Here is a 24,302-nt window from a genome sequence, read left to right as displayed (position 1 = left end):
AGGAGCTCCCCAGGGCTAACCCCGGTCCAAAACTCACAGACAAGGCTCACATAGACGCCAAGCCATCTTAAACTGGCCAAATCATTTTCTATTGCTTGTGTCGTTTATGTATTTTTTTTTCAATCCTTCCTCCTGTGGTAGGCTCAACTGGCCTTAACAAGCTGCTATACTCCCCTTCCACTGATAATGAAATGTAACTATTATACTGGGCCGTGGCTAACATGCATGTGGTTATCTTGGCATATTATCTTAAGTGTTATCATTTAACGGTGATTTGGAAATAGTTTTCTCTTTTCGATATCAGTCTCGTATGCATTTCCCTCCCTTGCAAGATATGGAGTTCCAGGAAAGCATTGGGAAACTCTCGTTCTTCATGTTACACTGACACATTATTGGTCAAGATCAACCAGAAACCTCCCTTTTCCTGAGTGGTCCATCTGGCCTTGCTCAATGCACATGTTTTGCTGTGAATATTAACAAATATTTGCTGTGTGTTATGCTGTTATAAGTGCTCAGCATGTCTTACTGAACTTTGATTTCTGTGTCTGATCGGAGAAGTCCGTGAAAAAAAAAGTAACGAGCCATCTGCATTAGTTTTATTGTTTTTCCGGATACAAGGCCCAGCTTGCTATCTAGCTTGGTTAAGCACATAACCGGAGGAAAGCAACATGGTCCCCGCCCTGCTCATTCCCGTTCAAATGAACCTACCACCTGATCTTGTCAATAGCTCTAGCATAGATGCTAAGTGCTACTTTTGTTCGCCAAGGAAAACAATTAATGAAAGCCCAGTGCCTCTCGCTGTTATTCATTTGTGATTAAGATTGCATTATCATCATGTGCCGGGCCTGACAGCCCCTGTCATATGAATGATACATCTTGATGAGAAATGGGCTCCATGCTTTCATTGTGCCCGACAGCTTCAGCAAACCTGCTGGCTGCCAATTTCACCCCCTTGTTCCACCCACCACAAAGCTCTTTCAGAAATGGATGCATGGAAGATTGCATTAACAAATAAGAGGCTCTAGAGAGGGATGGCGCTTATTGTTGGAGTCTTACATCTTAGACACTGGGCAGTCAGTAAAACATGTTTGGTGCTGGCAAGTGGATTTATACACTGTCAAGCCATACCCTTGAGGGCATGTTGAACTTTTTACGTGTTTACTTGGCAGATGTAAAACTTGGACTGTTCCATTCCCACACTCTATTTGCATGCAAACTTTATGTTGGGAAGGAAACAATACTGATGACTAGTGAAAGGAGTATTTTTCTGGTCAATTTTCCCATTTAGAATTGGTATCTTTAAAACATGATCTAGAGAAAGTTTTCTGTTCTTGTAGTAAGCAGCCTTTAGTTATCCTGCCCACACTTCCTGGACACCGGCAGGCAATTTGTGACATCCCCCTCCATGCCCCATCTGTCCCCACATGGAGTAATATGGAAACATGCGGCGTGCGGCATTATTGAATCAGTCAACATGTAGCCTAGCAGGAAGCAGCCAGGTAGAAGCGACCATCCCTTCCTCTAACCTAGACCGCTGCTGCTTCTACCCTGAGCCCAGCAAGACATGAGAAGCACGATGGGACAGTATAAGTTTGGAATGTGTCTGTTTTTGATTATTAGACGTGCTGCTTTGCTTTCCGTTTAATATGAGCTGGTGCCGCAAGCCCCGCAGGCATGGGGGAGGGGCTGAGGACAGCTGAGGCACAGCCGAATGTGTCGAGAGCGTCCCGCCGAGAGTGCGAGGTACCCAGGTGGGAGATCCAGCTGGCAGAAAGGGGAAAGGGAGGAATGGGATTTGAAGGGGGATCCAGGGCCCCAATATGGCCCATCGTTGTCCCAGTTACTGCCTGCAAAAAAAAAAAAAAAATATATATATATATATAGGCATCCCCGTGGGGAGATCAGTGATTCCTGATGTTTTATTTTTTCTGGGCCTCTAGTTTCTTTGTCTGAGACTCAGTCTCTGTGAGAAGCACAGCAAGGTTTCTGATTCCCTGCCACCAAGCTGAGTAAAAACACACTTGGCCCATGAATGAGGCTTGGCCAACCGGCCCACTGCTCTTGACCTGGGGCATTATGGGTCCGCGATGTCATCACCAGGGGACTTGTCATGATGCTTTTCACCTAATGTATTTTGAATAACGTGCACCAAGTGGCTGTATCCAGATGCTGCTTGAAAAAAAGTGAGTGCAGAAAATAAGTGGTTGGGCCTATGCTCTCCCAGGCCCACCCATGGCTGTGCCCCTGCCCAGTCATGTCAAATCCACAGATTAGGGCCTATTGAATTCATTTCAATTGACTGATTTCCTTATATGAATTGTAACTCAGTAAAATAATTGAAAATGTTGCATGTTGCGTTTTATATTTATGTTCTGTATAAATTCACTGTGAAATGCTGTGACACAGTATCTTTTCACAGCCCTGCGAAATCAAGGGCCTCTTAAAGTCATATCCTCGGATTACAGTTTCACAGTGTTTTTTTTTGTGGAGGCTTTCCTGTAACACAGTTGTTTTCCAGGAAGAAATGCAATGCCTCCAGATGGAGTGTATATTCTACACTGTGTTCTACAACCCTTTACCTATTATTCTTTCCTTAAACAGCCATGCAATCATTTTTTTGGCCCATATTTTCCATGGAGAACATTATAGGTCGGTCATTATTGAATACCTCTGTAGGTCTTCAAAAGTTCATACATTGTTTCACTCCTACGCTTTGTGTCTATCCACAAGACACTTGAGAATGTGTCTTCCTATCTATCTATATAAAGGTTGTTAGTAGGGAGGAGCATTATGTCAGAATGGAATATAACTGAGGTCTGTCTCTAGACCAGTTTTGAGAGGTTAGATCATAGTATCACCCTCCCTATTCCACCTCCCTATTCCAGCAGCACAGTATATAGTATAAACAATATCTTCCCTGAAGTGTTATGTTGACAGGCTGACTGGGAAAGAGGCTGAGGCTGGTTGTGCCTGGCGCCTCTAGCAACATCTTCTCCTCTCTACCGGCTGTTTTTGCCTCTTTGATTGTTTCTTCAAATATGCATATACTTTCTGGGGAGCTGGTTGTTTGTTCTGGGTATTTCCTGGGAGAGTCCCACCTTGGGCTTAAATAAATAGAGGAGTTGTGATGATTAGTGGCTAGGCGTGCTTCTGCTCCCACAAGGCGTCTTGAGGGGATGGAAGGGTGGGGTGGTTGGGGGGGGGGGGGGGGGGGGGGGGGGGGCTGAAATGGCGGAGTCTTCTTCTCTCCTTCTCCTGATGTTACCATTGTCTCCACCTGTTACCACTACCCCCCCCCCCCCCCCCCCCCCCCCCCTCTTCTTCCCCCTGTCTCCCTCCTTCCTGTTTAAAGAGAAGTTTCTCATTCCTGAGTGGAGGCTCTGTGATTGTAGTTAATTTGTATGTGTGTGCTTGCTGGGGTAAGTTTGAATTAAAATTACTAAATTCAGGAAGTAATTTGAAATAAAAATTCTAAATATAAAAAAGTTTGAAATAAATAGCTTGTCCTTTTCAGTCTATTGAGACATTGGATTGGAATTTCCGTTGATTTCCTGAATTGGCTGACTTTAATTTGAATTGACCCCAAACCTGGTGTGTGCATGCTTGTACACATTTGTCTGTGTCTTTCCGTGTGTCTGTCTGTCTGTGTTTTTGCGACTTTGCGTACATGCTGAAGTCAACTTAAGACGGATGATTCGCTGACACATGGCGTCAGACACATGGCGTCACCTATACCGTGTGGAATCTCCCTGACTCACACAGTCGTTCAGATTGGGGCCGGTCTTCTGAGTACGACACGTATGATATTAATTCTGTGGGTTGCCTGTGTGCTGCCTGCCTGCCTGTGTGCTAAGTCGAGCAGCAGTGTGTGGCGCTCTCCAGGATTACACTGGGAACACAATTATCTCCATGGCTTTGGGAGGCTGACAGAGCGAGCCTTGGGGAAGGGGATGTTTGTCAACTATCTACACACATGTACACTCACACACACATATGCAGACACATACACAATCATGCAACCACACACACACACACACACACACACACACACACACACACACACACACACACACACACACACACAAGCTGCTACTGCAAGCTTACTTCAGCAGACCAGGGTTTACATTAGTATTATGCATGAATGTGCGAGAAACTGACATCCTTTGCAGTGTCTCTTTTAGAGGTCGACCGATCAGGATTTTTCAACTCTGATACTGATTATTGGAGGACCAAAAAATGCAGATACCAATTAATCAACCAATATATATAATATATATTTGCAATAATGACAATTACAACAATACTGAATGAACACTTTTATTTTAACTTAATATGATACAAAATTAATAATCTATTTAGTCTCAAATAAATAGTGAAACGTTCAATTTGGTTTAAATAAGGAAAAAACAGTGTTGGAGAAGAAAGTAAAAGTGCAATATGTGCCATGTAAAAAAAACTAACGTTTAAGTTCCTTGCTCAGAACATGAGAACATATGAAAGCTGGTGGTTCCTTTTAAAATGAGTCTTCAATATTCCCATTTAAGAAGTTTAAGGTTGTAGTTATTATAGGAATTATAGAACTATTTCTCTCTATACCATTTGTATTTCATATACCTTTGACTATTGTATGTTCTTATGGGCACTATATTATTGCCAGCCTAATCTCGGGAGTTGATAGGCTTGAAGTCATAAACAGCGCTGTAGCATTGCGAAGAGCTGCTGGCAAACACAGGAAAGTGCTGTTTGAATGAATGCTTACAAGCATGCTGCTACCTACCACCATTTAGCCAGACTGCTCTATCAAATATCAAATCATAGACTTAATTATAATATAACAATGACACATAAATATGAACCTTAGGTCATTAGTATGGTCAAATCCAGAAACTGTAATTTTTAAAACAAAACATTTATTATTTCAGTGAAATATGGAACCGTTCCGTATTTTATCAAACAGATGGCATCCATAAGTCTAAATATTGCTGTTATATTGCACAACCTTCAATGTTATGTCATAATTATGTACAATTCTGGCAAATTAATTGCGGTCTTTGTTATGAATAAATGGTCTTCACACAGTTCGCAACGAGCCAGACGGCCCAAACGGCTGCATATACCCTGACACAGAACGCAAGAGAAGTGACACAATTTAGTAGTAGTAGTAGTAGTACTAGTAGTAGTTGTAGTAATATCATCAACCATGTGTAGTTAACTAGTGATTATGTTAAGATTGATTGTTTTTTACAAGATAAGTTTAATGCTAGCTAGCAACTTACCTTGGCTCCTTGCTGCACTCGCGTAACAGGTGGTCAGCCTGCCACGCAGTCTCCTCGTGGAGTGCAATGTAATCAGCCATAATTGGCATCCAAAAATGCCGATTACCAATTGTTTTGAAAACTTGAAATCGTCCCTTATTAATCGGCCATGCCGACGTCTAGTCTCTTCACTTGGTTTCGATTGGTCGGATGGGTGTGTTCCTGTGTTGGGTTAAAGGTCCTTTCATCACTTATTTACTCCGTTAAACACCCCTTTGTCTATTGATGTTTCTCCATATGTGAACAGGTCTCATATGTATTGTCACCTTGGGTGCTCTTAATATACAGTTAGCGTATGTTTTGTAAAGAAACTCTGAATAACGGTCATTATGAAAAAAAAAAAATGTGAGTTAAAGATATAAACTAAAGAAAACATTTCCTCATTGCTTATGGGTCCCAGACATGCTTGCACTTTCCATACACCAGTTATGTTCATCACAATTGAATATGCATCCCTTCTATTCCTTCTACAGTGAAAAAGGAGGTGGATGAGACAGATGCCAGGATGACCCAATTCAAGAAAAAGGCGAAGGAGCTGCGAATCTTGGACGGCAAGACGGCACAGAATTTGTGTAAGTTGCCCCTTTATACAAGTCTTGTCCATCTGAGAACCCGTTCTCCCTATGTGCCAGGAACGGTATAATCGAATTGTGAAAATTGGTCATCAAAACATAATTTGACGCTATTAGCTACTAGAATTTTGGCTCAATTGGGCAAGGTGCGTTTTACAAATACATGTTACATTCAGAGTACCTGTGTCATATAACTCAGCTCATAGGGCTATTGCGCTTTTGGACGGTCAATACCTACTAGCATGTTTGCATTCAGCCCCCTATGGGGCACAGTGTGTTTTATAAACACATATTACATTAAGAGTACACGTGTCATGCAACTCCTATAGCATTATTGCGCTTTGGGACTGTCAACCAATTTACATGCTTATGATGACAAATGTTCTTAGTGTCATGATTACACACATTTGCATACCCTACAAACATTTCTAATGCATTTAACACGTATATTGTTTTACCTGAGCCATGGGTAAGTGTTTTCTTGGCAATAGGCTGGGGGTCATCACTGCTACAAATGGATTAAGTCCCAGCCCCCTCTGATACCATTTGTAAAATCAACGCATAACAGGACCAAGAGACAAAGCCGGGCGTTTATGTTGTCATCATCCCTAGCAGCAGGTGTGGACCATATGCTGCGAGCAACGCCATCACCGTATCTCTCTCCACCTCTGACCTGTGAACATTTAGACTTCTTCCTGTATCACATGATAAATACCAGCTATTTTTTTATATTGTTTGACCAAACTTAATCAGTGCAATGGAGCAATATTCAGTTTGGATTCCAGTTGAACTTTGTCATGGTAGCATAGCCCAAATTCTCATAGCCTGGAATCCATGCTGAATATATTTTAGTTGTTCTGTTGACTTCACTTCTGTAGTGAAATTGGATGTTTCAGGAATGAAGGTAAAACCCAGATGCAGACACATTGATTTGGCAATGGTTTAATATTCCAACAAGGGCAGGCAATTGACAGGTCAAGGCAGGCAGGTGTCAGTAAACCAGAGGTGGGGCAATGGTACCGAACGGCAGGCAGGCTCAGGGTAGGCAGAGGTCAACAATCCAGAGGTGGGGCAAAGCTCAGGGTCAGGGGCAGGCAGAGTGGTCAGGCAGGCAGGCTCAGTCAGGACAGCCAAAGGTCAAAACCAGGAGGGCGAGAAAAAGAGAGACTGGGAAAAGCAAACAAGACAAACTGGCAACGGACAAACAGAGAACACAGGTATAAATACACAGGGGATAATGGGGAAGATAGGCGACACCTGGAGGGGGGTGGAGTCACTCTCACAAGGTGAAACAGATCAGGTTGTGACATAAGGATATTCCGTTTGGATTCCAGGCTATATGAGATGGAAGGCTATAGGCTGGCTTTTCCCAAACTTGCTTATCAGCTCTTGCCAGATATCGGTTATCGATAGGTGGCTTATACCCTCCCCAGGGGAACCCTCTGTCACTTTGACAGCTCCCAGTCCCCCCATTTTCCATCTTTGTGAATCCTCCATCCCTGCCTTCACAAAGTGTGCGGATGAATTCATTATCCATGGAGAGGGGTGGCCATGACATATTTTCTCTGAGATTGATGAGGGGAGCATGAGAATGCAATTTATTATGGCGTTTACCCTAGATATCCCCTACCTTAGATATGCAATACCTCTGATAACACCTCATGCAATATGCATGCTTTAAATGCTAAAATATCAGGTCACCTAAACTCCACTTCTTCCCTTGTCTATCCCTGTTTGTTGTTTTTACCAGATCTGAAACAGAATACATCAACACAAGATGAATATATTTATGGGGGGAGATACTTTAAATCTACAGGGAGCTGTTGGGGGGGGGGAACAAGTGGGGGCTAAACTTGTATGTCAAAACCGGGGGAGATGAAATCCCAGAAATAGCAACTTATCCCCAACCCCCCTCTCATTTCCTCCTACTCTCTCTGACTGATAGCAGTTGTGTTGACAATGAGGTACAGTATTAAGTATTGATTCATATTGTCACTGTTCCTTTGTGATGAACATATCAATGATTTCGTCAGGAGGCAATAAAGCGGGTTTTGGTGTTGGGTATGGGGCCGAGAACCTCACTTGTGTGGGTGTAAGGGGTGTGTGTGCCTGTCTGTTTCTGTGTGTGTGTGTGTGTGTGTGTGTGTGTGTGTGTGTGTGTGTGTGTGTGTGTGTGTGTGTGAGTGTGTGTGTGTGTGTGTGTGTGTGTGTGTGTGTGTGTGTGTGTGTGTGAGAGTGTATTCGCATGTGTGTGAGTGTGTATGTGGGAGTGTGTATGTGGGAGTGTGTGAGTGGGAGGGTGACGACGACAACTAGTGTTCCTGCCATGTTTGATTATCACCACAGCAGATGGGTCTCATATTTGGCAGGAAGCGATGACGACAAGGGTAGGGGATCTCACCTCCGGTATGGCACAGTGACGACTTGGGGGAACATGTGCCATTACACAGCTCCTCCATTCGCCTCCAGTCATCCACAGTCACTCAGCCACTACCCTTCAACCTCTAATGCCCCTTCAATATGAGAGAGAGAGAGAGAGAGAGAGAGAGAGAGAGAGAGAGAGAGAGAGAGAGAGAGAGAGAGAGAGAGAGAGAGATCAAATTGACACAAACGCAGAACAACGCCAAATTCATGAGAAGTTGAATGGATTAGAAAAAGCTTTAAAGGACAATCAAAATCCATTGGACTCCCCAATTACTGACCAGGAGCTCTATAAGAAACTTCAGGCTCTCAAATGTTAAAAAGCATGCTGACCTGATGGCATCCTAAATGAGATGCTCAAACTCACTTGTGCAAAATTTCAATTGGCTATATTAAAACTGTTTAATGTAGGTTATGTAGAATGAATCCTGAATGTAGGTTATTTCCCTGACATCTGGGATCAAGGACTCAACCCCAATCTTTAAAAACAGAGACAAATTTGACCCTAACAATTACAGAGGCATTTGTGTGAACAGTAACTTGGGGGAGGTTTTCTGTAGTATTATAAATATAAGAGTTCTAAACTTCCTTAATAAGCACAATATCTTAAGTAAAAGCCATTGGATTTATACCAAAACATTGCACAACTGATCATATTTACACCCTACACACCCTGATAGATAAACATGTCCACCAAAATAATACCAAAATATACGCTTGCTTTATCGACTTCCAACACGCATTTGATTCTATTTGGCATACAGGACTGTTCTACAAAGTTATTGAAAGTGGTGTAGGGGGTAAAACATATGGCATAATTAAATAAAAAAATGTGTACTGGCAATACGTGCAGCATTACAATTGGGCAAGAAAATAACATAATTCTTTAACCAGCGGCAGGGCCTTCATCAGGGTTGTAATTTGAGCCCTGCACTCTTCAATATTTGTATCAACAAATTGGCCACTATTCTAGAAAAATCCTCAGCCCCTGGTGTTAGTCTCCACAATTCAGAAGTTAAATGCCTATTCTTCGCAGATTACCTATGCCTGCTGTCACCCACAGCACATGGCCTACAGCAGAGCGTGGACCTGCTAGAGCAGTACTGCCAGACCTGGGCCCTGGCAGTAAACCCCAAACATACTAAAATAATGATTTTCCAGAGAAGATCCAGGTCTCAGGGAATTAGCCCAACGTTCTCAATTGGTACAAAAATATATAAAGTAGTGCACACACTACAATTGTGTGTGTGTGTGTTTTCTTATGCATATCTGTGTATGTTTTGGCTTGTGTGTACTAAGATTAATGCACTCTGACGTCATCAGACATACTTTTGTTGTTGTTGAACGCTGTCGAACATCGAAACTGAAACCTGAACCTGCCAAAACTGAAACCTGCTATCCTGCCAGATTCAGTATAGGGGGAGAGATACAAAACCCCAGCTAGCCTAGCTTGCTCGGCGGTCTCAAATGAAGGCCGCTCTTGAACGTTTTCAACGTTGCAGGAGCTGCGTTTACTTTGCTGTGTACCGGGACAATGTGGTCCTTGCTTGCTTGCAGAGGACTACAGCTACTCTTAGCTACTTTTAGCAAGGACGTGGCAAACCTACATAAGCTACTGGGGAACCCACGCCCCAGTAGCCGGACACCACTCTGATCTTGTGGGAGTTTTGCCACCATGTCGGCTTTCCACAGCCAGACTGGCCGGTGCTAGGCAGGGTTCCATCCTCGAAGGGGTCTTCCCCTTCCCTGGAGAATGGAGCTGATCTCGACCCAACCAACCAGCCATGGAGGTATGTCACTCGCCGTGGAAGTCGAAGAAGGCGAGTGGCGAGAAAACCATGTGCTACCCAGGAACATGAGGACATGACATAACAATGCTGCTTCCAAAATTGATTTTAAAGAACTGCTATTAGCATTAAACTATCATTTTGATGTCCACTACCATTGTTGGGCCGCGGGTGTGAAAGATTCAGCAGACTGCTGGCATTACACATCTGGCTAAAAGACTACCGTAGCTCTGCTGGAGAAGATACTCTACAGGAATGACTGAGTCCATCCAAATCATCTTGGCTCCTGGACTCTGTCCACACATTTCAAGGCTGCGTCCAAACAATGACTGGTAAATGATCCAAGACCAGCTCAGTAAATCCCTACCATTGTGACAATGAGTCATCATAATGCTGCATCAAATATAAATTATCTTAGGGGCATTGGCAAACACAATGTAAGTAATGTAATGTATGTACTCCTAATTGCTCCGAATACATCTGTTTATCCTACAGCTATTGTAATCAGTAATCATGAGCCTATAAACCAGAGGTACACTGTTAGCACTGAGGTAGTGTGCAATAGTAGGAAGACCACTTTATGCAGCTCACCCTGCTCTATCAGTTCCAATGTAAATAACATGAGTAAGTCTACCTCTGATGAGTCTCCCAATCCGAGATTGTAACGTTATTTATTTCATGGAAACATGGCTCACTCGGGATACATCATCAGAGTCGGTACAGCCACCGGCTTCTTCACGCATCCCGCCGACAGAAACAAACATCTCTCTGGTAAGAAGAAGGGCGGGGGTGTATGCCTTATGATTAGCGAGACGTTGTGTGATCATAACAACATACAGGAACTCAAGTCCTTTTGTTCACCTGACCTAGAATCCCTTACAATCAAATGCCGACCGCATTATCTACCAAGAGAATTCTCTTCGATTATAATCACAGTCATGTATATCCCGCCCCAATCAGACACATTGACGGCCCTGAAAGAACTTCATTTGACTATGTAAACTGGAAACCACATATCCTGAGACTGCATTTATTGTAGCTGGGCATGTGTTAACCCTCTCAAGGCTGCCAACCCAGACGGCATCCCCAGCCACGTCCTCATAGCATGTGCAGACCAGCTGGCTGGTGTGTTTAGGGACATATTCAATCAATCCTTATCCCAGTCTACTGTTCCCACATGCTTCAAGAGGGCCACCATTGTTCCTGTTCCCAGGAAAGCTAAGGTAACTGAGCTAAATGACTACCGCCCCGTAGCACTCACTTCCGTCATCATGAAGTGCTTTGAGAGACTAGTCAAGGACCATGTCACCTCCACCCTACCTGACACCCTAGACCCACTCCAATTTGTTTACCGTCCCAATAGGTCCACAGACGATGCAATCGCAATACCACTGCAGACTGCGCTAACCCATCTTGACAAGAAGAATACCTATGTAAGAATGCTGTTCATCGACTACGGCTCAGCATTTAACACAATAGTACCCTCCAAACTCGAGACCCTGGGTCACGACCCCGCCCAGTAATGGAGAAGGTGGAAAGTTTTAAGTTCCTCGGCGTACACATCACGGACAAACTGAAATGGTCCACACACATAGACAACATGGTGAAGAAGGCGCAGCAGTGCCTCTTCAACCTCAGGAGGCTGAAGAAATTTGGCTTGTCACCAAAAACACACTTTTACAGATGCACAATCGAGAGCATCCTGTCGGGCTGTATCACCGCCTGGTACGGCAACTGCTCCGCCCACAACCGTAAGGCTCTCCAGAGGGTAGGGAGGTCTGTACAACGCATCACCAGGGGCAAACTACCTGCCCTCCAGGACACCTACATCACCTGATGTCACAGGAAGGCCAAAGAGATAATCAAGGACAACAACCACCTGAGCAACTGCCTGTTCACCCTGCTATCATCCAGAAGGCGAGGTCAGTACAGGTGCATCAAAGTGGGGACCGAGAGACTGAAAAACAGCTTCTATCTCAAGGCCATCAGAATGTTAAACAGCAATCACTAACATTGAGTTGCTGCTGCCAACATACTGACTCATCTCTAGCCACTTTAATAATTAAAAATGTATGTAATAAATGTATCACTAGCCACTTTAAACAATGACACTTTATATAATGTTTACATACCCTACATTACTTATCTCATATGCATATACTGTATTCTATACCATCTCATCTTGCCTATGCCGTTCGGCCTTCGCTCATTCATATATTTGTACTGCAAATTAACTTCTTGCGTCGAGCAATCCCGTATCCGGGAGCGTAATCATAGCCTCAAGCTCATTACCATAACGCAACGTTAACTATTCATGAAAATCGCAAATGAAATGAAATAAATATATTGGCTCACAAGCTTAGCCTTTTGTTAACAACACTGTCATCTCAGATTTTCAAAATATGCTTTTCAACCATAGCTACACAAGCATTTGTGTAAGAGTATTGATAGCTAGCATAGCATTAAGCCTAGCATTCAGCAGGCAACATTTTCACAAAAACAAGAAAAGCATTCAAATAAAATAATTTACCTTTGAAGAACTTCGGATGTTTTCAATGAGGAGACTCTCAGTTAGATAGCAAATGTTCAGTTTTTCCAAAAATATTATTTGTGTAGGAGAAATTGCTCCGTTTTGTTCATCACGTTTGGCTAAGAAAAAAACCTGAAAATTCAGTCATTACAACGCCAAACTTTTTTCCAAATTAACTCCATAATATCGACAGAAACATGGCAAACATTGTTTAGAATCAATCCTCAAGGTGTTTTTCACATATCTATTCGATGATAAGTCATTCGTGGCAGTTGGGTTTCTCCTCTGAAGCAAATGGAAAAATACACGCAGCTGGAGATTACACAATAATTGCAACGGAGGACACCAAGCGAGCACCTGGTAAATGTAGTCTCTTATGGTCAATCTTCCAATGATATGCCTACAAATATGCCACAATGCTGCAGACACCTTGGGGAAACGACAGAAAGTGTAGGCTCATTCCTTGCGTATTCACAGCCATATAAGGAGACACTGGAACACAGTGCCTTCAAAATCTGGGGCATTTCCTGTTTGAAATTTCATCTTGGTTTCGCCTGTAGCATCAGTTCTGTGGCACTCACAGATAATATCTTTGCAGTTTTGGAAACGTCAGAGTGTTTTCTTTCCAAAGCTGTCAATGATATGCATAGTCAAACATATTTTCGTGACAAAATATCTTGTTTAAAACAGGAATGTTTTTTTATCCAAAAATTAAAAGAGCGCCCCCTATATCGAAGAAGTTAAGAAATAATGTGACTATACTAAATATAAATAAACTACACTATGAAACAAAGATAAATAATGATAGTAATTAGCTTTGGGGCACCGTAAATGAAATTTTGGGGAAAAAAGCCAACTCGGCTCCTTCATTCATTGAATCAGATGTATGACATGCCAGCATCAAACGCTGACACTACACATCAAAGTATATTGTACCAAATTATGAAAGACAATAATTGTACTTTTGAATTCCATAAAGTCATTGTGTAAGAGGTGAAAAAATTATTGCTGTCTATCAACACTGACAAGCCAACAGTGACTGACAATCTAGTTTTAAAATTACTGAGGATAATAGCAGACAATATTGCCACTCCTATTTGCCACATCTTCAATTTAAGCCTATTAGAGAGTGTGTGCCCTCAGGCCTGGAGGGAAGCTAAAGTCATTCCGCTTCCCAAGAATAGTAAAGCCCCCTTTACTGTCTCAAATAGCCGACCAATCAGCCTGTTACCAGGCAAAAAAAGTAAAAATAAATTGTGTTTGACCAGATACAAATCTATTTTACAGTAAGCAAATTGACAACAGGATTTCAGCATGCTCTATAGGGAAGGACAGTCAACAAGCACATCACTTACACAAATGACTGATGATTTTCTGAAATCATGATAAATTGATGATAAAATGATTGTGGGGGATGTGTTGTTAGACTTCAGTGCAGCTTTTGCCATTATTGATCATAGTCTGCTGCTGGAAAAATTTGTGTTAGGGCTTTACACCCCCTGCTATAATGTGGATAAAGAGTTACTTGTCTAATAGAACACAGAGGGTGTTCTTTAATGGAAGCCTATCAAATATAATCCAGTTTGAATCTGGAATTCCCCAGGGTAGCTGTTTAGGCCCCTTACATTTTTCAATTTTTACTAACAATATGCCACTGACTTTAAGTAAAGCCAGAGTTTCTATGTATGCAGATGACTCAACATTATAGACATAATCTACCACAGTAACTGAAATGATTGCAACACTCAACAAAGAGCTGCATTTAGTTTCAGAGTGGGTGGCAAATAATAAGTTAGCCCTAAATATTTATTAAACTAAAAGTATTTGTATTTGGAACAAAACACTCACTAAACCCTAACCCTCAACCAAATCTTGTAATACATTATATGGAAATTGAGCAAGTTGAGATGACTAAACTGCTTGGAGTAACACTAGATTGTAAACTGTCATGGTCAAAACATATTGATGCAGTAGTAGCTAAGATGGGGAGAAGTCTGTCTATAATAAAGTAATGCTCTGCCTTCTTAACAACACTGTCAACAAGGCAGGTCTTTACAGGCTCTAGTTTTGTCACACCTTGACTACTGTTCAGGCATGTGGTCAGGTGCCACAAAAAAGTACCTAGGAAAATTGCAATTGGCTCAGAACAGGGCAGGACAGCTGACCCTTGGATATACACAGAGAGCTAATATGAATAATGTGCATGTCAATCTCTCCTGGCTGAAAGTGGAGGAGATATTGACTTCATCACTACTTTTAGTTAGGATAGGTATTGACATGTTGAATGCACCAAGCTGTCTGTCTAAACTACTGGCACACAGCTCGGACACCCATGCATACCCCACAAGATATGCCACACGAGGTCTCTTCCCAGTTCCCAAGTCCAGAACAGACTATGGGAGGCACACAGCACTACATAGAGCCATGACTATGTGTAACTCTATTTCACATCAAGTAACTGACGCAAGCAGTACAAATAGATGTAAAAAACAGATAAAAAAACACCTTATGGTACAGTGGGGACTGTGAAGCAACACAAACATTGGCACAGACACATGCATGCATACACATATACACACACAGACGATAACATACACACTATACATACACATGGATTTAGTACTGTAGATATGTGGTAGTGGTGGAGCATGGGCCTGAGGGCACACTGCTGTGAAATCTGTGTATGTATTGTAATGTTTTAAAATTGTATAAACTGCCTTCATTTTGCTGGACCCATGGAAGCTAATGATACTACTGAGGATCCATAATAAATACAAATACAAATGTGCTTGTCTGCCTAAGTGTATGTGAGAGAGGGTTACAGTATGTACTTCTTATTGGCTATGTGACAATGGAACCATGATGATTTTCGAGTGGCTGATTGCATACTTACACACTCACACGCCCACTCATCCCCTCAGGAATATGGCTCTGTTCTATGTACTCAACTAACAGCGGTGGTGGTTTTCCCTCTCTTAGCTAGCTGGACACTGACTGGAAATTGATGTTGCGAATGGAAGTTGTGAAATGATGACTGGGATGAGGAATTATTTTCAAGCCCACTAAGTCCTGTGAGCAGTCTCTGACTAACACTAACCACCTACATCCCCCTCCAGGTTTCTCAATATCCTCCGAGTCCAAATATAATGATCTCCTCTGTCCTCAATGACTGCTTAAGCAATATTTGTGCTGTGAAACAATACTATTTATGTCTAACTGTAACCTGGGGACTGGGTGTGGAGCAGTGGGAAGCAGCCCAGCTGTAACAATAGACATGAGTGGGGGTTCTTACTCTGTCACCCCATCTGTGCTGATATCTCCCAAGTGGCACCCTATTGTCTATACAGTGCACTTCCTTTGACCAGGGTGAAAATGACTCAAAAGTAGTGTGCTAACGAGAATAGGGAGAATAGGGTGCCATTTTGGAAGCATCTATGAAGTGAGATGAGAAAAGCACTGGATGGGAATCGGGTCAGGCATGCTATGCTGGAAATGGAGTCAGCCTTCACCCCATACAGTACATAGTGATCTGGCAGCATAACATACACACATGGAACTACTGACTTATGCTTTGCTTTTCTCTTCAGCGGTTGTCCACAGGGAACTCTACAGACCCATTTTGACACGAGACAAGTTTATTTAGCCTGTGCTTTAACATTGTACACTTTGACAAAGGAGGATAATGATCAGGCTAAATTATTGTATTAATAGATGTTGTGTTTGTACAGTAACATCATATTTGTTGTGGTTCTTCAATTGTTCTTCATATTCCCTCCCTCCACTCATCATCAACATCTGATCTCTTTGCCAACCTTTATATAATGTCTTCATTGTTTTTCAGAGCCATTTAAAGTTTTTGGGATTGTTGATTAATATAGTAGGAATCCAACGACGAGACTGGAGTGAGACTGGAGCTAAATTCTTGTGTGCATCTGTCATGGCGAGACTTGTTGAAAGGCAAGTCAAATAGCTCACTCATAGCAAGAGTGTAAATTATGCTAATGATGCAACAGATGAGTTGAAACTTTTATCTTCCACCAATTAAAATGTAACAGCAAATGTGTTTAATACTCTCATGCAAGTTGTTAAACTTCCCACAGTTGACAATTCAAAACATACTTTGAGAACCTTTTCTCATGAACACAAGGCGAGACAGAGAGCTGGTTTCAAGCACAGGGCGCAGCAGGTGTTTATTGAAGAGGACCACAAGAGGAGGCACGCAACTGGGTCCAGAGGCAGGCAGAAGGTAATACATAGGAGGTCCAAAAAGGGCAACAATACAGGCAGGGAGAAGACTAGTAGTGTAATCCGGGAGATCAGGCAATAGGTAGTTAACAGGAAATCCGACAGGTTAAAGTACAGGCAGGGAACAGGCAAAAGGCATCATTAGTGAGGCAGGCAACAACTATCATACACGGGAGGAGTAACTCGCGGGAAACCCAGAGCTCTGAAAGACGTGTGTTACAAAACCTCACATTGATTGGGTGCAAAGAACTGAACTAAATAGTGTGTGATAATGACATACAGGTGTGTGAACAGGTGATTATAATTCAGTTGATTGGTATCTGGAGAGTGAGCTGCGTTCAGGGGACCTAGGTGTTTGAGAGTGTGAGCTGGAAAGTGGGCTGGAAAGTGAGCTGCGTTCAGGGGATCGACAGTTGAAGTTGGAAGTTTACATACACCGTAGCCAAATTCCTGACATTTAATCATAGTAAAAAGTCCCTGTTTTAGGTCAATTAGGATCACCACTTTATTTTAAGAATGTGAAATGTGAGAATAATATTAGAGAGTGATTTATTTCAGATTTTTTTCTTTCATCAAATTCCCAGTGGGTCAGAAGTTTACATTCACTAAATTACTATTTGGCAGCATTGCCTTAAATTGATTAACTTGGGTCAAACGTTTCGGTTAGCCTTCCACAAGCTTCCCACAATAAGCTGGATGAATTTTAGCCCATTCCTTCTGACAGAGTTGGTGTAACTGAGTCAGGTTTGTAGGCCTCCTTGCTCGCACACGCTTTTTCAGTTCTGCCCACAATTTTTCTATGGGCTTGAGGTAAGGGCTTTGTGGTGGCCACTCCAATACCTTGTCTTTAAGCCATTTTTCCACAACTTTGGAAGTATGCTTGGGGTCATTGTCCATTTGAAAGACCCATTTGCTCACTCACAACTTTGCCTAAGAACACAGCCATGAATAAAGAATGGTACCAACACATTCTCCGAGAGCAACTTCTCCCAATCATCAAAGGAACAGTTTGGTGACGAACAATGCCTTTTCCAGCATGATGGAGCACCTTGCCATAAGGCAAAAGTGACTCAGGGAACAAAACATCTATATTTTGGGTCCATGGCCAGGAAACACCCCAGACCTTAATTCCATTGAGAACTTGTGGTCAATCCTGAAAAGGTGGGTGGACAAACAAAAACCCACAAATTCTGACAAACTCCAAGCATGTATTATGCAAGAATGGGGTGCCATCAGTCAGGATGTGGCCCAGAAGTTAATTGACAGCATGCCAGGGCAGATTGCAGAGGTCTTGGAAAAAGAAGGGTCAACACTGCACATATTGACTCTTTGTATCAACTTCATGTAATTGTCAATAAAAGCCTTTGACACTTATTACATGTTTGTGATTTTACTTCAGTATTCCATAGTAACATCTGACAAAAATATCTAAAGACACTGAAGCAACAAACTTTGTGGAAATTAATATTTGTGTCATTCTCAAAACTTTTGGCGATGACTGTATTTTGTGAAGCACCCCCACAACATGATGCTGCCACCCCCGTGCTTCACGGTTGGGATGATGTTTTCGGCTTGCAAGCCTCCCCATTTTTCCTCCAAACATGACGATGGTCATGATGGCCAAACAGTTATATTTTTGTTTCATCAGACCAGAGTACTTTTCGCACCAAAGTATGTTCATCTCTAGGAGACAGAACGCGTCTCCTTCCTGAGCTGTATGACGGCTGCGGGTCCCATGGTGTTTATGCTTGCGTACAATTGTTTGTACAGATGAACGTGGTACCTTCAGGCGTTTGGAAATTTCTCCCAAGGATAAACCAGACTTGTGGAGGTTTTCAATTTATTTTCTTAGGTCTTGGTGGATTTCTTTTGATTTTCCCATGATGTCAAGCAAAGAGGCACTGAGTTTGAAGGTAGGCCTTGAAATACATCCACAGGTACACCTCCAATTGACTCAAATGATGTCAATTAGCCTATCAGATGCTTCTAAAGCCATTACATAATTTTCTGGAGTTTTCCAAGCTGTTTAAAGGCACAGTGAACTTAGTGTATGTAAACGTCTGACCCACTGGAATTGTGATACCATTAATTATAAGTGAAATAATCTGTCTGTAAACAATTGTTGGAAAAATTGTGTCATGCACAAAGTAGATATCCTAACCGTCTTGCGAAAACTATAGTTTGTTTACAAGGAATTTGTGGAGTGGTTGAAAAACGAGTTTTAATGACTCCAACCTAAGTGTATGCAAACTTCTGACTTCAACTGTGCCTATTTGAGGGTGTGAGCTGGAAGCAGATGTTACACCTTTGACTCATTATCCGGCCTCTTGAGTTATGGAATTTGTTTTGCATTGCTCCTCATGCCACAAAACACCCTACTTTTTTTTTATTAGCAGCAGATATTAAGTGTGTTGTGTTCATTGTTAGCTTTATTCATAGTAGGTGTTTAATTCATAATATGTGTTTCATTTTCACTCATCACACAATCTTACTGCCAAAACATTCCCTTTGGATATGTATCTTTGGAAACATGTCTGTTCTGTTTTAGCTTCATTTTTGGGCTGACATTTACTTGGGAGCATAATATGAGAGATATTAAGTTAAGTTATTATATTTGTTTTCCAATAATTATGGATCAGAGTAGACTTGCAAATGTATAGTAACTCCCCAAATTCCCAGGTTTTCCAGGAATCCTGGTTCTGAAAATCCTAGGAATTTGGTAATGCAACCAGAATTGTGCAACCCTAGAGAAGAGGGGCCTGCTGTAGCAGTTCTGTGAAGACACTCATTACCAGACCTCCGCTGGTAACTCCCACCCATACCAGCCTACCAGCCAAAATGTCCAAATTCCCCTTGAGAGCATCCTCCAGACCCACCTGGAGCCTGGGGTGTCCGCTGAGAATGCCTGCCTATAAATAATCATTGTCTTCGCATCCATCTAACTCTCAGAACACTCGTTCTCACTGGAAACCTAGCTAAGATGTAGCCGGGCCGATGCTCTTGACCACACCAGACCCACTTGGCATTACTGAGATTATGTCCTTATGTTGAATGTTGAATCTGTGGTTTAACCAAAGGTTAGGAGATTGACACATCAAGTCATTATCTGGTAATTGGTGCACAAATGTTTGTTTTCACTAACAATCCGATCAAAGAGCTGAAAGTGTATTACTTTTCTAAGAGACAAGTTTGCTCTGGGTTCGTTTTTTCTGAGGGGCCAATGTGTGGTGAAATCACTCTTTTGAACCTCCCGGTCTAATACAAAAAATAAGAGGAAAATGACTTGTCTTCCCTTTCTATATCACAACAGCAATTTTCCTGGGCTCATTCCGGCTGCCTTATGAAGAGATCCGGGACATTGTGCTGGAGGTGGACGAAGAGAGGCTGAGCGAATCACTGATCCAGGTCAGTCCAACCTACCGTCTGACCCCCTTGGGTGTGCGCATGTGCGTGCATATGCATGTGGATGTGTGTGAACTGTGGGCACATGTGTGTCTGTATGTATGTGTGTGTGCTCGGCAATTGTAGTCCGTCAAGATGCACCTTTGTGTTTTAATGTGTGATAGGTAGCCTGGTGACCCCATCTAATTTTTTTTGGAACACGTCAGCATCACCCCATTCTTCCACACCATAGGGACCTCCTATTCATACACTCATAATAGATGGTGTGGGACAGGGCTTGGCAAAACTCCCTCCAACTCCACCCTCCTTTCCCCTGCCCTTTCTCTTATGCCATGATTGATGATCCAGCTTGAGGTACCCTATTTACACAATGCTTCTGTATTCCTTGTCAGGGAGAACGGAATAATTATGAATGGGGCGGCTCGTTTGAGGTAGAGCTGCGTTGGCTTGGCACAAGAGGTGCAATCTGCATTGACATCGCCCGCCCTATCCTTTTATTACTTCTCTCCCGCAGCCCTGTTTCCTTTTTTGTGTTTCTGTCTAATGTTAAGTAGTAGGCGTATAGAAAGGGGGGGGGGGGAGTGAATTAAAAAGGAGCACATTTCCATGTAAGCTTGGCAGTGTATGTGTCTCTGTGAGCTAGACCACTAGAGGGTATCATTCCTATTGTTCCTGTGCAGTGAACTGTACGTTCTCTCAGTCTTGACTGGAACGCAACCAGTATGTAGGCCTTTCTCACTCAGAAAAATAGATCAATTACCCTGTAGATATGTATTTTATTTGTCCTTTATCCTTATGGTTTAGTAGTAAACACACACAGCACCACAGAAGGTCACTACTAAGCTCTGAGGCTCTTCAACGACAGTAGGAAAGTGTGGCGCCGTTGAAATGTTGTCACGTATACCCCCTCTCCGGCCTCTAGGTCATCAGGCTGCTGATTATCCCGCACACCTGTCACCATCGTCTCGCGCACCTGTGCCTCCTGACACTCACCTGGTCTCCATCGCCTCCTTGATTATCTTCCCTATATGTGTCACTCCCCTTGGTTCTTTCCTCAGGTGTTATTGACTCTGTTTTCATGTCGGTGCATTCTTTGTGTTTCATGTTCGTTGTTTCTTGTATTTATTAAAAAACTCACTCCCTGAACTTGCTTCCCGACTCTCAGCGCACTCGTTACAAATATTTTTATTTAGATGTTCTCACTCTGACCGTCAGCCGCCCCTGCAATACTGTTATTTTGAGCTCTGATAACCTTTAATTGGCTCGCAATCTGGCAGAGCACAGGGCCTGCGTTAAAGCCAAACGGCTCAAACCCCACCGCCGCTTTGCAGAGGCATAGGGAAGCTAACGTGATGACCTTTTTCCACATTCAGCCTTTCCGTCGAGGGGAGATTAATCTGTCAACAGAACCCCGGCCATATCCCATCCTATTCCATTGTCGTTCCCGATCCCTGTTCCACATACAAATATATGGCCGGGTCAAACAGCCACACTGTACTGTTCCCTCACTTGAACACTCGACGACTCACCAAGGCCTAAGTACAGACGTGGGAAACAGTAATATCCCTTATGTGTTGTCGCCGGGCAGACTTGTGGAATGGAGAGGTGACTTGGAATCTAAGAAGTTGGTAAGCCATGAGAGGAGAGGTGTCGGGGGAGGTATGGATGCAGGTTGATTCAGAGTGGGAAGAGCGAGCCTACCGCTGGGATGACTCAGCCCTGAGTGTGGTCTCCTTCTCTACTCAGCTCTCCACCGCACACATTGGCCATTTACACACACATGGCTGCACACAAACACACCACCATGATGCACCTTTAGAGCCAGTGTAGGATGATGATGTGGATGATGCTATGAGGTTGCTATAAGCGGAAAGGGAACGTGATGGTTAGATCCTAATGAGCCCTCTCATATAGATGGGAGAAAGGGTTTAAGAGATGTGTTAGGTACAGAGTGGTTCTCTGTGGAGGGGGATTTCTCTCTGCCTCTCGCTTCGCTTCCAGCAAAGGTCAAAGGGTAGAGTGAGAAGAGTTCAGTCCAGCCCTCCTTCACACTGCAGTCAAGGAGATATCGGCCCCCAGGAGAGGAGAGCTAGGGAGGGGCGTGAGCAGCCTCGCTGTCACCCCCTTCGCCAACTTGACCACAATGTGAAACATCTAGAAAATTGTGTACGCAAAGCAAGGGCCTCGGTAGTCCACTCATGCCCACGGCGAAACCGATACTATCCCTGCTCAATATGAACCAGGGATCCCACGGCACCATTCCCAGGAGGCAGAGTATTTATTGAAAATTCACTTCAGTTCAAAAGGGCACCTCTGCTACAGCTCTTTCAAAGAGGAATGTGGAAAGTGAATGAAGGGAAGAAAAAAGATGGATGAATAGATAGACATATAGATATGGAGGGAGGGAGAGAAAGTAGGGCTCTTAATGTATATAAGACCATATTCAATCTCATCATCTTCCCGGCCCCATGTCGACACGCCGGGAGCGGCAGGTAGCCTAGTGGTTAGAGCATTGGAATAGTAACCGAAAGGTTGCAAGATAGAATCCCCGAGCTGACAAGGTAAAAATCTGTCGTTCTGCCCCTGAACGAGGCAGTAACCCACTGTTCCTAGGCCGTCATTGAAAATAACAATTTGTTCTTAACTGACTTGCCTTGTTAAATAAATTTTAAATAAAATAAAAAAAAATGTCTAATGCAATGATTTGTCTGTGAAACGTCTGTGAAACGTCGTGGCACGCCGGCCTTGATACGTCCATCAATGTGAAGTGTCACCCTGTCCAAGGGGAATACATATTGGAGTTGATTGGCTCTCCATACGCTACATTAGAAGCCATCAGCACCCCACCCTATGATGTACAGATCCCCGAACTCCGGCAGACACCACCAAACAGTCCATCCAGCACATACATCCATAGGATTCTCTCTCTTCCAATGTACTATTAGCTTTACCTACATCCTCACTCAGTACAAATTCCCTTCCACCCACACATCTCCAGTCTTTCTGTAAGATGCCATCCTCTGAACAATGGCCCTTTCCATTCAGGTGCTTCTTTATGAGCTCCATCTGATCATAGCTTTATTCACGGTTGCAGAGAGGTCCGTTTTAGATGTTAGCTCCATTTCTTCATCGCCACATACCCAGAAGATGTCAGATGGCCTCTGCGTGTCAGTACAAAAGACCCGCTGTAACAATTAGATGAAAAGGTTGCAAAAACAGTATATTTTTTTGTTACGAATGTTCGCCCATTAAAACGTCTGAGTGTTTCACGGCAAAACCGGGGCAAAGGTCTCCTTGAAAAGGCCGCCGGGCTGACAAAGCCACTCGGAGAGGTGGCAGTGAAAGAGACGTGTGGAAGTGCATTGTCTGGGGACGGGGGCAGGCACGTGTGACCCCCCCTATCCCCTCCCAGCCTTGACTCCCATTGTCTGCAGTGTGACAAGGCCACAACCTGAGGGCCTCGGCTTCGCTCTTTATTCAGATCACATAATAACAGTTCAGCCACACTTTAAAACACTGGTGCTCTGTTCAGACTGGTTCACACCTATGAAGTATTTTCAAGTTAATCACCGCACCAATGGGAGCAGGGGGTCGTGGACCGTGGGATGGGCTCCAACCACCACACTGACACACATTACAGTTCATACTCTGGAGCGCCCTTTTTCATTTGAATCTAGCCCCCAGCTATAATTGACAAAACAAACTCAAGAACGACGAGGCAGGATCATTCCATTGCCAGTGTCTTAAGTTAGCTTTTCTGTTGGCTCCTTAATCATTCCAAGAACCCCTTCGTGGCCTTCTCTGCCCTGTCGGGAAGGCTTAACTGACATAATGGTGGTATTTGGTTCGGTGCCTTTGTGCAGTTGGTGCCAACTGAGCACAATAAGGCCAAACAATGCACAGCTCATTAATGAGCTCCTCACAGGCTGTGTAACTTACTGAGATAATGCATTGGTAGCTACAACGCAGTGGGCAGAGACCTAGAGCCGTGAAAGCAGCACCAAACGGCCACAAAAAAAAAGACACTCCC

The 24,302-nt window shown here is 43.2% G+C and overlaps 1 protein-coding gene across 7 annotated transcripts in view; it reads left to right on the top strand.

Moving 5' to 3' along the window:
- LOC110505192 (protein diaphanous homolog 2) overlaps positions 1–24,302 on the top strand; it is a 648,044-nt gene that overhangs the window by 336,669 nt on the left and 287,073 nt on the right. For all 7 annotated transcript variants that reach the window (XM_021584239.2, XM_021584242.2, XM_036969763.1 and 4 more), the window contains 2 exons: positions 5,789–5,887; positions 20,181–20,275. In XM_021584239.2, coding sequence (XP_021439914.2) covers positions 5,789–5,887; positions 20,181–20,275 — 194 coding nt within the window. The remainder of the gene's footprint in view (positions 1–5,788; positions 5,888–20,180; positions 20,276–24,302) is intronic.

This window comes from Oncorhynchus mykiss, chromosome 31 (genome assembly GCF_013265735.2).
Source record: "Oncorhynchus mykiss isolate Arlee chromosome 31, USDA_OmykA_1.1, whole genome shotgun sequence".
In the NCBI taxonomy this organism is placed as follows: domain Eukaryota; kingdom Metazoa; phylum Chordata; class Actinopteri; order Salmoniformes; family Salmonidae; genus Oncorhynchus; species Oncorhynchus mykiss.
Note: the sequence above shows the minus strand (reverse complement) of the source record. Positions and strands in the feature narration are given on the sequence as shown.